This window comes from Ambystoma mexicanum, chromosome 11, assembly GCF_040938575.1.
Source record: "Ambystoma mexicanum isolate Mex_15411 chromosome 11, UKY_AmexF1_1, whole genome shotgun sequence".
NCBI lineage: Eukaryota > Metazoa > Chordata > Amphibia > Caudata > Ambystomatidae > Ambystoma > Ambystoma mexicanum.
Window position 1 is genome coordinate 1126034840 of NC_090934.1, and position 18473 is coordinate 1126053312.

At 48.0% G+C, this 18473-nt stretch overlaps 1 protein-coding gene across 1 annotated transcript in view; it reads left to right on the top strand.

Annotated features, from left to right (window-relative positions):
• CA12 (carbonic anhydrase 12) overlaps window positions 1–18473 on the top strand; it is a 1353512-nt gene that overhangs the window by 470480 nt on the left and 864559 nt on the right. The window contains exon 3 of the mRNA XM_069624464.1: window positions 12406–12585. Coding sequence (XP_069480565.1) covers window positions 12406–12585 — 180 coding nt within the window. The remainder of the gene's footprint in view (window positions 1–12405; window positions 12586–18473) is intronic.

The following is an 18473-nucleotide window of genomic DNA, read 5'->3' on the forward strand; positions in this document are numbered from 1 at the left end:
GTGCGCCATCTCATGTGCATATTTTGAGAGGGTAAATTCATTTTTGCAGTGGGCAGTCACAGAAGAGATGAGGGAGCCATGATGGTACACTACCTGTATGACTTTTTATTCGTAGGGCCCAAAGGTTCATAGCTATGCAAAGCAACCCTGGATACATTTGTGGAGATAACGAGCGAGTGGGGTTTTCCGCTGGCGGGGGAGAAATCAATGGGCCCAACGCAGATTATCCAATTCCTAGGAATAGAAATTGACTCAAGCATGGGGAGGGTGCCGGATCCCGGATGACAAAGTGACGGATCTGCTGAAGACAATAGAACTGCATGGAAGAAACAAAGTGACAGTGAGAGAATTTTAAGCGCTGGCAGGAAAGCTGAACTTCGCAGGAAGAGTCATATCACAGGGGAGGGTGTTCCAGAGAAGCATTGAGCTAAAAACAGGAGGGGCTACAATGGGGCACCACAGAGTCAGGCTAGGGGGAGGAATCAAGAGAGATCTGGAAGTGTGGGCAGAATTCCTGAGGTACTTCAATGGGTCAGTGATATGGCGCTCACCGGTAAACGAGGAAGGGAAAAGGGTGTTCACCTATGCAGCAGGTGGCCTGGGGTTTGGCGCAATACTGGGGAGACAGTGGTGTGCAGGCAAATGGCCAAAAACATGGCAGGTGGCGGAATGGACAAAAAACATAACGCTGCTGGAGCTCTTCTCAATATGGGTCGCGTTATGCACATGGGGGGGAAGAGCTAGGAAACAAGGAGTTGGCAGTATGGTCGGATAACATGGCGGTGGTGCACGTGTTAAATAAAGGAAGTGCGTCATGCATAATAGTGTTGGAATTAATGCGGGCAATCACTCTGAAAAGCCTAAAAATGAATACATGCATAAGGGCGAGGCACATCGCTGGGGAAGCAAACGTGGTGGCTGATGCAATCTCTCACTTTCAGTGGGAGAGATTCAGGGAGCTGAGACCGGACGCCGACAAGGAAAGAACGCCCACGCCGCGGAAGGCATGGGTCCCATTGGAAGCACTGGAAAAGAAAGCACGGTTGGCTACAAGGTCGACTCCAAAGAAGTGGGAGAAACACGGAGAACGGAACGGGTCATTGACAAACTGACCAGGAACGCCCTAACGTACAAAACGGGTAAGCAGTACAAAAAGCATGTAAAAGATGTGTTGGTGGAAACAGGTGTGCAATAGGTGGAAAAAATTTCAACCGAAAAAATGTGTGAATTTCTCGAAGGGGCAATTGCCAAAGGGAAAAAGAAAAGCTGGGTGGCAGCGCACCTAGCGGCGGTGGCATATACCACAAAAGTGGGGAGCATACCGGACCCAACCGACAGCGCTAGAATAAAATATGCTATGAGAGGATGGGCTAAATTAGAGGGGAAGAAACCAGACAGCAGAAGACCGGTGAACTTTGGGAAGTTAATAATTCTGTTAAGTGTTACGAGATACATGCAGCAGCACGTACGAAACCGCGCTGTTCAGGGCAGCATTCGCGCTGGCATATTACGGGGCTTTCAGGGTAGGGGAGCTGGTGGCCAGTAATACGGTGGCAGGAGACGCCCTGGCAAGGAGGGATATTAGTATGGGCAACAAGGGGATGTCTATAATGTTAAAGAAATCTAAAACAGACCAAACGGGGAAGGGGAGAGCAATAGACCTCAATGGCATCAGAGAGAAGGACCACTGTCCCAGATGCATCACCCAAGAATTCCTATATCTCCGACCAGAGGTCGACGGGCAGCTATTAATACATAGGGACGGCAGCTCACTCAGCAGGTACCAGTTTCAGGCGGTATTAAAACGGGTGGTGGCAAAAGCAGGATGGGATCCAGCCGAATTTGGAACACACTCATTCAGGATAGGGGCGGCAACCTCTGCATGGGCGAGGGGCCTGGGAGCAAAGGGAGTGAAAAGGATTGGGGTATTGGAAGTCGCAATATTTTAAAAAATACATAAGGGAGGAACTGATATAAACACTTATCTCCCCCGTTTCCATAGAGGCTGGGCCCTACAAATCGGCATGGATAGTGGGGCACACTTTCGTGACCCGGGCAGGCAGGTGGCTGGAGGAAGTGAAGCAAGGACTACATTTTTAAAAACACAATTACATCCTGGTGGGGCCTCCCGGGGATGTACCCCCCCCCCCCCCCCCCCCCCCGAGTACCTGGTTATACACCTCGGGGGAACGACCTGGTGAGCACAAATAGGGGTAAATTACAGAGGAACATTTGTGAGTCGCCACATAGCATAGCCCACAGTTGGTGGAAAACCGAGATTTTCATGTCGGAAATAATACCAAGAAGGGTCTGGTATGGGGCACAGAGGAGGCACGCAATCGAAATAGCCAGAAAGAAACTAAATAAATCAGTAGAAAAGTACTGCAAGAGCACAGGGTTACACTTCATAAAACATGGACTACACCGGAACAATCCGGATATGTTTCACCAGGATGCGGTTCACCTATCAAGGAAGGGGATGGGTTTTTTTTTCCCCCGACAACATTTTTAGGGCACTCCAGGAACGGGGTTGTAGGTAGAGTGCTTTTGGGGGGGACCTGAACGGGCGCGAATAACACCCGCTCAGGTGTGGCGGCATGTGCCCAGGAACGAAGGCCCAGGGATAACAAGGACTCAGGAGGAGCCTTGGGCAACTTTGAGTCTGGACGCAAGGTGCCCAAAAGCATATGGCAGTGTATTGATTTTTGTTGTTTTTTATTTTCTGTAAGAAAATAAAATGCCTACGGCCTACATCTTTTCCATAAACATAATTGGTCTGTGACTTCCTATTTAGGTAGGGATCTGGTAAGAAGAGCAAAGCAAGCCCACACTACTCAGCCTTTGCCCTAGGCCCCGGGCCGCATGAAATGTGGGACGATGGAGGGCCTGGGAGTTTAGGCGCGGGGTGGGGGGGAAACGGCGCGAAAGCAGTAGGGAGGGGCGTAAGAACGGCGCCACAAGAAACAAAAGCCCAGGAAAGGGCAGGAAACAGCACCTGGGGAAGGTGCGAAAGATAACAGCAAAGGGCTGGGGGGGGGGAAACCCGGCCCCCAAGAACGAACAAAAGGCCTGGTGTGTATAAGTAAGCCAGGAAAAGGAGAAGCGGCACAAACCAGGTAAAGAGCTCACCTCTCTCGGATAGGCTCTTAGTGCCTGGATAAGGGGGAGGAAAAACGTTTGCCACCCAACCCACCCTACAAGAATAACGGAAGAAGGGAGCGGGCAGGAGCCGGAATGCCGAGTACTCTTTCGGTACACGGTACAAAAAGGAGCAGGCAGGAGTGGGAACGCTGAGTACTCTTTCGGTACATGGTCCAAAGCATGTCGTAGGCGGCATGTGCCAAGGAACGAAGGCCCAGGGATAACAAGGACTCAGGAGGAGCCTTGGGCAACTTCGAGACTGGACACAAGGTGCCCAAAAGCATATGGCAGTGAATTGATTTTTGTTTTGTATTTTCTGTAAGAAAATAAAATGCCTACAGCCTACAACTTTTCCATAAACATAATTGGTCCGTGATTTATTATTTAGGTAGGGACCTTGTAAGAAGAGCAAAGCGAGCCCACACTACTCAGCCTAATGCAGTGCTACAGCAGAGCTCATTTTCACACAAGCAGGCAGCTCAGTAACGAAGTACCATCTGGCAGTGCAAGTGTGGAAGTGCCAACAAAGATACTCCTGCAGGCAGGAGACAGTAAATCAGAGACACATAAACGTTATTTTGTAGTTCGGTGTGCATGAACCTCTTAAGACGCAGGTCGCCCTCAAAATCTCAATGAAATGGATTCACCATCATAGGATGTGCTCGTCCCTCATTAAACACCTCAGAGCCCAGATTATGCACTCCTTCTGCTCACATTATCATCTCACTCGTATCTAAAACTGGGTGACCCTGAATACGGCTCTTCTGATGGCACTGCCAGGGTATAGAGGCAACAAAATTACCAAGTCAATTAGAATGAAAACCAACTCCCTATTAAGTCCTATTCTGCGCCTTGCCACCCTAGGGCCCTCACACACAAGGGCCATTTACATAGTGCTTGCTGTCTCCTGGTCATGGCTTCTTAGCACTGCAAATAACAGCTAGTGCTGCCCCCTCTTTGTTAGTAATCGTGTCATAAATATCTGAACAATGAAAGGAAGAGTCAGCCCTAATAACCAAAAGCTTCATAATACTGCAGATATACTCCACTTGCAAAGCACTGGTGAAAATATACAATGTACAAGAGCAATAAAGCTTGCAACAAGCACCCTTTATGTAATGCACAGTCAGGTGTATGTTCTGTTGGTACTTACATGATAGAGTTGGGCTGTTATTAGACTGTTCAATAGTAAGCACGTTATCCACGTCAGAAGAGTAAAATCCTGGCGCGACAGTTCTTCAAACGTGTGAACTGTATGTTGGTCGGTCGCACACGTCCCTCTCGGTTCCCCCTCCTCTCGGCATTCCACAACCGATGCTGCAAACGGCAAGAGCTGTGGTACAAAACATTCGGTAAATGGCAAAACGGTGTCGTTTTTCAATAACCGAAATGATGCACGCTCATTAGCAACTGGCTGTTTTGCACAAGACGGTAATACAACTCGACCTTGATTATGGTATACATTTTATGACACTTGGGAGGGAGGAAGATGCCTCGGTCATCAAAATTGAGCAACAATTGGGTAGCAATGTCTGTATCCCTCCTCCTCCTCACATCCGCAAAATAACTAGCATAAGTCCTATTGATTAAAGTGTACATTCCAAGGAACCCGCCTAGGTTTGTCACAGACACTGAACACACAGGCATTTATCAAATGGGGATTGGGGGCAAAATGGGTGATAGTTTTATTCTGCGGTCCCAACCTATCGATTTTGGAATTGAACACATCCATCTCAATATATACTCTATTAGTGATGAAGTGATGAAAACGGACACGTGGAAATCAAAATGGTCCGTTCTAACAGCAGATAAAAGTTTCTCACATTTGTGAAAACTCTGCCTTCTTCTCAAATACAAAACACAGCTATTTTCTGGGAATTCACAGTTAAATGTCTATGTATCTTGTACACACCTATTTATTTGTACAATGTAACCAATGTTGCTAAGGGCAATGAGACACACTGACATGGAGCAGTGGAGCTGTTTTTTTTTTTTTTTAATAAAAAAACAAAAACAAAGAGGTGATGGCTGGAAGGTTTAGAATGAATCTTAACCACTGGCATTGCTCTGGGCAACCCTCCAGACCACAGTTCTTTGCCTGCCAAGCCATTACAGAAGGGGAAAGATCATATGCAAATCAGGCTCGGCCCGACCCCAAAAGGGGCAGTGCAGCCCGAACTGCTAGGTCACAGCCCTTCTGCACGAGAACACAAGCATCCCCAAACATGTTTTGCCCTTGTTGGGGCTCATCAGTGAGGAGTAGCTTGGGTCTCTAGGCCCGGCAGGTACGGGACCCACGTCTGGGCATACCCGTCCCACTCGGGGTGACAAAGCAAAAACAAAGAGGTGATGGCTGGAAGGCTTAGAATGAATCTTAACCACTGGTTCTACTTACGGTCTCATCCCTTTCCTGTCACGTGAGTCCCATGTCAGGATCCAGGGTTGGCAGACATAGATATGGGACACATCTGCCCCTTGCATAAATCAATACATGTCGCACTATTCTATTCAATCCACCTTAGTGGTTTTCTGATTACTCTTTGACGGACTCTGAGACATACCCACCCCACTAGCTACTACTACAACTATCAGTATCTACGCCAGCATCCATACAGTCAGAGAAATACCCTTGGGAGCTTACTACTTCAGCTGGCTCTTCATGATCAGGAGTACCTTCTGCAAGTTTCCTGAAAAACGATGAGTTTCTGGTGATGGAACGACCAGATCCTTCCGCCAACACCATGGATCCCTGGATTTCTGTCACAATCAATTTGGACTGAGACCAAACACAGGCACATCCTTCTGCACCAGAGTTTGACATACTAGCAGAGAGTCACCTATTTGTATATCAGATTTCCAGACCCTTCTCCGACGATCTGCATTCGCTCTTCATTTTCTTTTTGCTCACATCATCCTTTTCCCGAGCTTGTTGATCTAGGTCTGGAAAAATCACTGGGTCCACCACTTGTGGCAACAAAGTTTGCACCACTCTGCCATACATCAATTCCAAGGGGCATACCCCCATTGAGCTGTGCGGCGAGTTCCTGTAATCTTGCAGCAACATGCAGATGGCTTGCGTGAATGACCCTCGAGTGATGGCGCAAACTTGAAGAGTGCGTTTAATGTTGCCCATGAAACATTCCAGCACAGTGGCATTGCCTGAGGCTATAGTGGGGTCATTCTTCAATGTTGAAACTTCAGATATTCCGCGAACATGCCAAACTCTCGTCCGCTGAAGGGCAGTTCATTAGCCGACTTTATGGTCGAAGGAATACCATAGTCGGCAAACATTGTGGCCAAGGCTGGAATTGCTGCATGAGGAGCAGTGGAAGAAACTAAATGTACCTCTGGGAAACGAGACATCTCATCAATAGCCACTAATATGTATTTGCCATTTCTCAATGGTCCAAACATGTCAACTGTCACTTCATGCCACACCTTCGGTGGTAACGGTTTACATTTCAGATTCTGGGAAAGTGGGAGGAGCCACTGAATTGTAGGTGCATGTTTTGCATGTATTCCGTATTTTGTCATCCATTTGGGGAAACCACACCTTTTTGTTCTGAGTTGTCGCTTGGTAGATACGATCCCTCTGTGCCATACGTGTCGAGACCAATTACTCGATCAAGCAGGGATAACGGAATTAAAATTCTGTTCTCTTTTAGCAGTAATCACTGTGGGGAGATGGACGGCACATCCTTCATGAGATGAAACGCATTGAGTGACTTCCATTCACTCTCCGAAAATGATTGATCACCTCTACGCGGTTCACGCCTTCTCCTCGCCATAACATCACCTTGTCTTTGACTGTTGTCAGGACTTTGTCCTGTAGTAACTCCTTGATGATCTCTGGAATGGTCTAGGACATTGGAAGTGCGTTGCCCAGTATATAGTTAATGTACAGGTCTGCTTTTGAGGACTGGGCCTCTTTCTTTACCAGAAGTGGATATCTGAACAGGGAATCTTCTGTATTATTGTCTTTTCCTGGCTGATCTCTAATGTCAAAGCCATATTCTTTTAGCCTAAGCCACCAACATGCCATCCTCTGAGGCATTTTGGCGATTGGTGTGCCGTAAATTGTCGTGAGCGCCTAATGATCTGTGACCACAGTAAATGTCCTCCCATGTAGGGACAGGCGATAATGTTCACATGCCCACACTACAGCTAGGCATACTTTCTCGGGCTGTGAGTAGGTACATGCAGCAGGCGATAGACTAGACTGGCATATGCAACAATGCGTCAAGGTGACAATGAACCTGGTTTAAATTGCGCTAGTATGACTCCTAGACCTACTGGACTTGCATCCAAAGTCGGCTCAGTTTCCATATCAGAATCACAGTAGGCCATGCAAGATGCTGATGAAATGCACCATTATATTTCCCTCAAAGCTTCATCGCATTCTGAAGACCATATAAATTCCTGACCTTTGCTGGTAAGGAGTCGCAACAGTGTACTGACCAAAGCGAAGCCCTGACTATATCTTGTGCAGTAGCTGGCCATGAACAGAAATGACTGCATTGCCAAAGTGGACATGGAGGTAGCCGTGGAAACCAAAGCTTGCAACTTCAAAGGGTCAGGCGGCAGGTCTTCACTTGAGCATTTATGTCCAAAGAATTTTAGTGGTGATTTACTGAATTCACATTTGGCTGCGTTCAGTGCCGGGTTTGCGTTCTCCGATGCCATGCACACTCGTCATAGAGTCGTCATGAGCCTCCTGTGTGGCCCCAAAGATTAAAATGTCATCACTGTAGTTTAGGCACTGGGGAATATGCCACATGATTTGATGAATTTCATTTTGACAAAATCTCAGCTGCCGATGAGACCCCAAAACGGAGCCTTTTATATCTGAATATTCCTAAGTGTGGTGTGAAGGTAGTGATATAACGAGATTCAGGGTGCAGTTTTAACTGGTGGTACCCTTTGTTGTCCAGTTTTGAAAATACCTTCGACCCGTGCAACAGATGCATCATATCAGTCATCCTTGGTGATAGGTGCCTTTCTCTTTCAATTGCAAGGTTGGGTGCACGCATGTCCACGCAAATGCAAATCTTCCCACCATTTTCCATTTTGGGTACAGGGACGATTGGCGAAACCCATGGAATGGGCCGTTACGTGTTCACTGTTACTTTGGTTTATTAATGACTGTATTTCATCTTCCACCAGTCTTTGAATGTTCAGCAGGATCCACTGGTACTGTTGTGCGACAGGTTTAATATCGGGGTTGATGTGCAGTTTAATTTGTTTTCCTTTTAGTTTTTCCAGACCAGTGAACAGGGAGGAAAACATCTTGACAATCATGTCCTTTGGTTCTTTGGTGTATGCAGACATAATTTGATACATTATATGCACTAACCCCATTTGCATTGCTGATTTGAAAATGAGAATACTTCCTCCTGGCACCTCCCCTTTCACACCGTATATGGTTAATTTCACAGATTTGTCCTTGTATGAGCAGGTTGTTTCAAATATTCCCCTGCACTGGAGTGGTGTTTTAGATCCATAGGTATATATGTAAATGTCGGACGACTGAAGCTTTGTAGTGAAGTCCTTCATACGTGTCTTCATTGATCACGTTAACTATGGCTCCTGTATCAATTAGGAATTCTTGTGCACTTCCCTTTACTTGAAGCAACAGCGTTGGGCTATATTCAGCTGCCGTTTTTGTTGCCTGTGGCATGGACATATCCTCTCTTGCGGTCACCACTCGACGATGAGGCAGAGTACTCTAGATGTTTGGTTGAGGATGCTATGTACCTTATCTTTTGTCGCGTCAACTTCCTCCTTGGTTCTTCTGTGGTGTACGATCTGCTGTATTGATCTCTCCTTCCTGTGTACCTTCTGGCTCCCTGTGGAGATTCTTGATGTCTGTCTGGAGATCCTCTCCTCCTGGGAGCAGGAGACCGCCGTTTTGTTGAGCTGGGACTATCTGTGCCCCGACTTGAACTTATGCGTTGTGCAGATCGCTGGACATATTTAATGTTTGTGCACACAATCTCATCACAAATGTGCCAATGCCTTGCCTTTCTCTTGAGTAGTTGTGTCAAATGTCTCTCATAATCCACATTCCTATGCGGAGCAAAATAGGTGTTTAATGAGCCTATAATTCCTGTAAATGTGTCTGTAGCATTGTCTGGCATTTCGAATACAATGTCTCATACTATTGGCCCCAGGAGTGCATGAGTATGTCCAGTGCCTTAAGTGGCACTACAAATCGAGCCGGGGCTCATCGAGGGGGCGTAGATTAACAGCGGGGGCCTTGATGGCCCGTTAGACCACGCCCCCTTGACGAGCCCTGGCTCAATGGGCTACTGGCACCCCTGCCCGGCAGCCTGTTGTAGAGATTAGCACCCTCTCCCCTATGGGCGAGAGAGTGCTGATCTCTGCATTTATATTCTATAGGCTTGCCTGTCAGGGGACAGCGCCTCCCTATTCAGCCTTAATGGTGGTGCTGCCCCTCGCCAGCTGGGGAGGGCCAGCGTCACCATCAAGGCTGAAAGGGTGAGTCCACTGGAAGCAGAGGCCTTTAACCTAAAGACTGAAACTCCCGCGAATCTGCGGGGGCTTCAGTATTTAGAAAGCAAGGCCTCTGCTTCCAACGTCCTCACATTTTCTCCATAATGGTGGCGCCGGCCCACGTGCATCACTTGATTAAAGGGATGCCTCGCAGGTGCGGCGCCACCATTATGGCTGAAAGGCATTTTTTCTGAAGCCTGAAGCTCTCGCACACGAGCGAGAGCTTCAGGCTGTAGAAAAAAATGTTTTTTTGTGTAGTGGCCAGGGCTGCCAGGGGAAATTAGTGGGCCCCGGCAGGGCCCCGCCTCCAGGCCTCCAGGTCTCTCATCTTTCTTCCCTTACCCCAGTGGCGTCAATGTAGATGTAAGATTCCTTTAGCCATCTGTTCCAATATCAAATGCTGGAACAGCCTATAGCTTCAGAGATCATGACATCCACCCACTCTACTTTGTAAACTAGGCGAAAACATGGATGGGGTGGCACTGACGCTTGGGGTGTCACTGTCCGACATGATTGCTTCTTCCAGGGTTTGCTCACAGCACTGACCTGCCTATTTTCCTTGTGTGAAGTGGTCTGTGCACGTGTCCTGTAGGCCACTTGTTGCCACACGGCCTGGTTTCAGTCTGCTGGGATGTGGATCCTGCTCCAGTGTGCTGTCACTTTCCTCCTGCAGCATACAAGCAGACAGGTGCTGCACTACGGTGCTTGGGCCCATCCACTGGCACAGATGGCAGCATGTTATGAAATATGGCAGTGTCCTTGAGACCTGTCGGCAAGTTGTACAATAAAGCAGTGTCCTTGAAAATACGGTGTCAGCACGTTGTAAAATAAAGATTTGCTAATATTGTCAGCAGGGGTGCGGTTCAACCGTGTCGGCACGTTTGGTAATTTTATAAATCTTTGCTAATATTGCCAGCATGGGGCTATTCAACAAACACGCTGTCGACACCTAGAGTGCAATGATGTCCTTGGTAATGTTGCCAGCAGGGGCCTACTCAACAGGAGTATTACCCTCATCCTGTGCACTGCCCGTCACCGAAGACCCAGCTGACCCGACTGGAGGGTCTGGCGTCCTCTGCTGCTACTCGCGTGCAAGCACCCCACAGCCTTGTTGCCAGTGTTGTGGGTATGCATCTCGTACACACCGATGTATTATAATGTAACCAATGTTGCTAATGGCAACCAGAGACACCGACATGTAGCTGCAGTGTTTTCTAATGCATATCTTTATTTCCCTTTCATCCTGCTTACTGTCTCCTCCCTTTCTTATCTCGTGAGTGCCACGTCAGGAGCCAGGGTTGGCAGACAAAAACTTAGGACACTACAACCACAAGTGCATTTTCGATCGCAATGTGCGTTATAACCCCTGCCAAGGGAAACATACAGGGCACTCCCTCGCACGTGCGACCATTGCAATGTAAACGAGGCCTGCTCGGGGAGTGGGTCAAACCAAACAGGCTAAAACGTGTGCACATGCCTGTGACAGCCACAGCACATACCTTTTTTACGTTTTCGACTGTCTGGAATGCACGCAGGCAGACCGGAACACTGGCAGGTCGGCAGAGCAAACTAGGGCATGTGCAGTGTCCTGTCCAGGCGCTGCTCCCACAATGCACAGGTGCGAGCCTGGCACAGGCTTCATTCAGGCAGGCGGCCGTGGCAGCGAACTGCCCAGGCTGGCCTTTATGGATCGAGGCCTTATGTCCCGAGGCCTAGCGGGGAAAGTCCTGGTGGGCCAGTCCAGGGCGTGTGAAGTTGAAAGTACTTTTTTTGTTATGGGGCCCGTTTTCCTGCACTAGGTTAAGAGCCAGTGCTGCAAAGGTTGGTGCCCCTCAAGTAAGTCCATTATGGTCTAGGGTGTTAATTTGCGGCTTTGCTTGCTCACGCTGCCATCTGGCAGCACTGCATGGCTGCTCTGATCGCTGTCCATAGATGGTGGTACTGCGCTCCTCTCTGCTGACAGCATGTTAAAGAAGCCAGGGGCGCTGCCTGCTGGTGGTATGGTCGCAGGGTTTCTGCGAGGGGCATGTGGTACTCAAGGCGATCGCTTCAATGGTTATTGTAGATTCTTTGTTCTGACGGTTGCTCACTAGAAAAAACAAAGACTGGCAAGCATCTTGTGGAAGTGGTATGGCATGAGGCAAAGGTGGACTGCTTAAAACACTGGCACAAGGGGGGCTAGCAGGAATTTGGGCCCTCTGAACTGCCTCTGTGCACCACCAGGGTTGGGATGACTATGGATTTCTCCCTGATGGGCCTCCCACCCCTGGCTGAGAGCAGGTCCCATCCTCTCTTGATATGGCGGGGTACTGGCCTTCTAATATTAGACTTGTATGTTTCTTTTCAGTTTAGAGATTCTGTGAGTTCCTATAGCCATTTGTTCCAACCTTGAAAACCACAAAGAAAAAACGTTTTGGTTAAATGTAACCTGTCATCTTGTGTCATTGTTCAACTTCCCTACAGGCACCACTGTTTTCTTGATTTACTGCTATAACCCTGCCATTCATGAAACCCATTTATTCTAAAGGTTCAACTGAATCATTCTAGGCATCTTGGTCGTTTTTTGGATTGGTTCGAATTTGTTAATGAATTATGATTATTTTTACTATGCTGGTGCGTATTTTTAAACTCAATCTGTATTGTAGCAAAAATAAACAGAAGGCTGATACAGACCTAACTCATGATGGGCAAACTATGCGCCGAGTACGGGCTGCTGTCAGTTGTTCATTTTCTGAATTCTATTTCATTCAGGTCCTGATGGAGAAAAGAACTGGCACAAACATTACCCGTTTTGTGGTGGCGTGTTTCAGTCTCCGATTGATATTCACAACGACATTTTGCAGTATGACTCTACACTGCTGCCCATTGAGGTTGCAGGATACAACGTCTCCCTTAATGACCAATTTATAATTTCCAACAATGGCCACTCAGGTAAGGGGAAGCGCACAGTTGCTGTCATTATAGTATGTTGGAGATTTTCTATTCTCAGCACACATGCCCAAGCTGAACAATTCTTTTAATTTTAGACTTTGCATGCAATGTTCTTTTTCTTTCACTTCACTGGTGCTCTGTGGATAGTATATCTTGAGATGAAGGCAGTGAAGTCCAACATACCTCTAGGAAATGGGCAGTGCGCCTGACCAAAACCACTCTCGCTTCCAGAATGTCCAACCTGAATTGGTGTATTTGGTACAGGCGGATGATCTCAGTTACGTGGGCCCACCTCTGTTTCATCCGTTATATACTTGTTTCAATATCCTACTCTATCAGTCCGCACGCTTTCATTTAATTCATGGCTTTTTGTTAATCGGGATCAGAGCGGCATCGTGTGGCCCAAAGCCTGATTCAGACCAAGTATGGATGCGTGGGCAACCTCCCTGGTGGTGGGTGTATATTAAACGATGTCCATTGACTGATCAAGACTCTAAAGTAGAGGAACACAATACGATTTCATGCAAAAATGGATGCATCATCCAGGCTTCATTTGGATGGCAACAGTCTGGGTTCAGGAAACCATTGTCATGAACCATATATACAAGGTGGCTTTTTGTAGACAGTCATTTTTCACTGCTTTAACTCGTGGCAGAGAATTCTGTAAGAATGTATGGCGTGTCGTGGTAATCGTCCCACCTAGCTGGGTTTGCATGTTATTATAGATGGATCAAAGAATGCTCCAACTCCCAGAAATTGTGCAATGGTTTTTATTAATCCTTTTAGCAGGGTGCTAGAGCCTTCCCTCTCATCTATAAATATTGTTTTCCACCCTAACCCTGGCATCCCTAGTTGCCTGGTTAGTATAATAGTGTCCCCTAATGTCTGCCTTTTAGGTTTTCCTGACTAGATAAGCAAGAAAACAATCTGCTTCTCCATCTAGACACCTTCTGGGACTTCCTAGATTAGCCCAACAACAACAACAGCATTTCGTTAATAGCTAACGCAGGATGTGGCAATGTACGTTCAGACACTCTGCTCCACTCTGTCTTCTATCTCTCATGCCCTGATAATGGGCCTCATTATAAGTTTGCTGGTCCGGAAACAAGGGTGCCGGTAGCTCACCGGCACCCTTGTTTCCGGACCGCAAACTGAGTCTGCCTGCTGGAGTCGATGTGCCCGACAGGTCTGACCCTGCCGGGCGCAGCGGCTACGGTAGGCAGACAGGTCACGGAAGCACCTGCACCATTAACAGTGCCAGCACCTCTGTGACCCTACTCCCATACAGTCCCATAGGACTCTATGGGAATGGGAATTTGCATTTAACTGGCGCCTGACTTCCTGGGCCGCCAGAGTTGTAATCTCCCATTGGCACCGGGAAGTCAGGTGCCAGTAAAAATGTACGAGTACGGCGGCAACCCGCCGGTAGCACCGACAGGGTTACCGCTGGACTCGTAATGAGGCCCAATGTCTTTCACCCCACTATTGTGGGTGGCCGGCCTGTCAACCTGAGCTAAGGTTAGGCCCGAGCGAAGGCGTCGCCATAGGAAAAAGGATCTAAGTCTGTTAGGCAGAATCCTGTGCAGTTCCCTTGGGGAACACTGCAAGAAGATTAAGACTACAGGAGTAAACAGTAATCCCAATTGGTAGCAGTCTGCACCACCCAGATTTACCTGGTAGCTATGGCTGAGCAGTCAGACTTCTCTCAAGATGAGTAGGGCAGTATACAGAGGATACACAATAGGGCTAAAAACACAGTAGAGCAAGCAAACACTGACCAGAGCTTGGTATCAAAAGTATATAATTATTTATTTAAAACACACTTTAGGAAATGCACTAAGCACTCTAAATAAAAGCAAGTTCAAACAGTCAGATAAAGTATACACACCTGCCTTAATAATTATTAGACAAGTCTAGGTCAAAACACCACTATTTGTAAAAAACGATGTGAGCGCGTAACTTAGATGGCACTCCAATAATTAAGTTAAAGGGAGAGAAAAAGGCAAGCCGTGAAAATAACAGTCCCAACACTTTTCTAAAACCACGGCAAGTTAGTGAAGGCAGAGTCTACTGTAGAGCCAAAGTTCATAGGCCAGGCCCACTTTAAATGGAGCAAGGCGAAATGTGCCCAAGATCACACAGTTTAAAAAGCACTCAAGTCTTTGCAGAAATGCTCAAAGGAGGTTGGTTTGATGTGAAAGGTAAAGTTAGAAGGTCTGGGGCCAACCCAGTTGGAAAGCCAAGGCTTTAAGGGTCACCTTTAGCAATCCGCAGAAAGGGAGGCCAGGCGGAACACAGTACCTTAAAGAGTGAGGAAGCTCCAGCGGTGGCAGTTGTTCCTGGCAGCAGGTGCAGTTCATGGTTTCGACCAGGGGAAGAGAAGATCTCGTCGAGGATGAAACCTGGAGTCATTGCACTGCCCAGGGAAGAGACCAGCCGCAGAGTTTGTTCGGTAAAAAGGTGCGTTCCTGTTAATCGCGGTCACAATGGTGAAGCTTGGCTATCCGGCCGCCGGGGTGCTTGGCACTGGCGATTCGACCAAGGGACATGCTGGAAGGCGAATGGCAAACTGGTTGTCTCCACCAGCTCAAAGGGAGAAGACTCTTACAGCAGAAGATCTTCTCTTGTCGTCGGGAAAGTGGTGAGGTCATTGCAGCAGGGCTCCACCAGTGGTGTCATCGTTGCAGATGGCTCGGCTTCTCCCCTCTTCGGATTTCTTAAGTCCTGTGGCGACTTCTGAAGTTCCAGTCCCAAAAGCCCTGCTTTTATGCAGAAAAACCCCCATTCAACAGCCTAGCTGTCACTCATACATGCTAAGTGGTGAGCCGGGTGGCTCACCACTGGGCCAATCAGAACAGAGTGCGACTTGAGTTGCTAAAGCAACGCAGTCCAGGGTGCCAATTCCCCCTCACACACATATGTGGAACCCAGACAGAGTGGCACCAGTTGGAGGGCTTCTGTGGAGAAGCCCGCCAAAAAGTGGAACAAAGGGCCCGACCTTGGTTGGAGTTACAGAGACGGACATAAACGCCATATTGGAAAAGAGTTCTGGTGAAAAGACCCAACCGCAGATTTTATATTAAATAAATAAACTGGCGGTATCTTTAACATTGCACCAAAAAGTGGTGCGTTTAAAATCAATGGGAAAATCCCATAGGAAATATTCCGGAGGAATATTTCGGGTGGTAACCACTGCCACCAGCCAGAAACTCGACAAGGGGGGATTGGACAGTGCCCCCTTGGAAACAGACCCAGGGGAAATCTAATTAACCCCTTCCAGTACTTCCACAACATGATGGTTTGTACTTGTTCTGTGCACAATTTTGGACTAGTAAAGTCAATGGTGACTTTACATGCCCTGGGAGACAGTAGTCAGTCCCAGGGTATGGAGTCTGTTTGGGGGGTCACTATGACACCTCTGTGTTACTGCACTGAGGGTGTTGTGTTACACATACACTAAACAGATGATACCCTATGGAGTAAAAGACCCCATAGCCCATAAGCACACAATAAGGCAAATACATACCTCAAATCATGCCAAAGAGTGGGAGGAAAAGAGTCTGACTCTTAGCAGGAGAAAAAAACAAACCCCAAAATCCAGCAAAGCTGCTGGGGGACTCACTAGGTTTGGGAAATTAGCCTTTTAAGAGAATTCTCCCTAACAAAGTCCCTTTTCTATTTCGATCGTGGCGGCTGGGAAACTGGACTGCCCTGGGACAGCTGGCAAGTGGGGAGGCAGGAAGGGGGTGGGGAAGGGGTTGGGTTTGTTTTGGGGGTTGGGGAGGTGGGGAGGCAACAGGGAGATGCTCCTTGTTTCCTGCCCACATTCGAGGAGAAGAAAAGATGGCACCTCCTGGGGAAGGGCTTCCGATCACAGGAACAGCAGGCAACAAATGTGTATTCCTCTCCGCTGTTCCAGCCACATGATTGGCTGAGCTCCCTTCCCCAGGTGTGAATAAAGAATAGTCTTTATTTTTGTGGGATGAGCAAAAGGGTTTTAAGTTTTTCATGCAAGACAGACTGCATCCTAGCCTTAACCCATTCTGACCCAACTAACGCACCCCCCCCCCTCCAGGTGAGCTCCTTTATGTGCTCCAGAGGACAGACCTGTGACGTCAAAGGGTACTTATTGGGCCTTCCGGTCCATCATTCCATCCTTATCTAAAACAATCGGTTCCTTTTTGTTTTTAGAGATTGGTCCCTTATTCATGTCCATAGGGTATAACCTAAATAACCAGTTTTGGGCGAAACATGGCAGGGACGATTTATTCCCGGTGTTGTCCTCAGACACTCCATCCATCCAATTAGTTTTCTTTGTTCAGACTGGTTTAGACCAGCGAGATCTGTTGGCATCAAGCTAATGGCCTTGCTCCAGTAATCGGAGTTGACCAAATTTTTGGTGTCGGCACTTTTCAGCCTGTCAGTGCAGTCCAATATAACTGAAACCAGTATCACCTGGTGTCAAAGAAACACGAAGGGCATGATGGTGACATTGGGGCAAGATGTAAAAAAAATGTTATCCCGCTTCCTTGGCTTTTTGAGCCACCAAGCGCCCTTTTCATGATCCCACCATTTTCCTCATACAGTATTTTTAATTATTTTCTTACTTGTCTTACTACTTTTGTTTAGCTGAGGGTCTGCGCCCTTCCTCAGGCCCCCTTTCCACCTTTGATCTTCAAGCGCAACAATAACAACCATTAATCTGACCATCAGCATATCGCAATGCAGTTTTTGCACAAACCCCCATGAAAAAGGCTGTTTCAAGCTACTTAATAAATGGAACAATAGCACAACAAAAATGTTTGTATTGCAGAACTAGGATCGAGTCGGTAGAACATGTTCTCTTGGGTTGTCCATTGTAACTGCACTACCGAAGATTATACTGAAGGATAAGTTCAACGGAAAAAGCCATTCAAAGGGATTTTGTCCTCCGACGTATTCCACATCTATGACCGTAATCACCACAGCTCTGCTGCTTTGGAAAAACTTTCGGCGTCAGAGTCCTACGTCGATACGCTGTCCCTCGAGGGCCTCCGTTGAGAGCCAACATCACCGGATGTTATAAGTAGGACACATGACGCCCGTAGCCTCAGTTCCATTTTTTCCGCAAAGGTGTTCGCTTCAGAATCTCGGCGCACCTCGGTTCTTCCCCTGTTGAATCGGTTCTTCTTTCTTGGTTTATTGTGAGAATCGTGTCTTCGTCTTCTTCTAGCCCGAGGTCGGTTTTCAAGAAGTGCCGCGACTGCGGTTCCAAGATGTCGCTTACGGACCCGCACGGCTGCCTGTGGTGCCTCGGCGAGGACCACGCCACCAATGACTGCGATGAATGCCAGTCTTTGACATCAAAGGCCTTGCGGGAGCGGAAGAAGCTATCTGTAAGTAGGGTTTCCAAACCCCGTAAATTGAAATCCGCTGGGCTTTCGACCGACAATTCGAGGGGCGACTCTCCGCGTCGGCGCAAGTCCAGGGCGTCTCGGTCCCGGAGTGGTTCCCGCCATTCCTCTGCCTCTTCTAGGCACTCTCGGAAGCGCTGTCACCAGTCGCCTTCCCCGTCCTTGTCCGAGGACTCAGCCAGACAGCAGGTAGCTTGTCCCAACAAGCATTCATCTCTGGCAGATGGGATGCATTTCGCAAGGAGATGATGGTGATTTTTGAATCGCAGGGCTCTGTTCCATCTGCGCCTTAGAGAGGAGCTGGCAGGGAACGTGCTAGGGCCACCGCTCACATTCCTTCGGGCTCCGGCTGTCGGCGCGATCATCGGGAGCCGTCGAGGTCCCGATCGGAAAAGGTAGGTCGCTTTAGCCATGCCCGCTCTAGGTCCCGGTCCTCGACGCCCTCAAGACCATTGGGGCCTGTGAAGACTTCGAAAAAGGCATTGACGTGGTCAG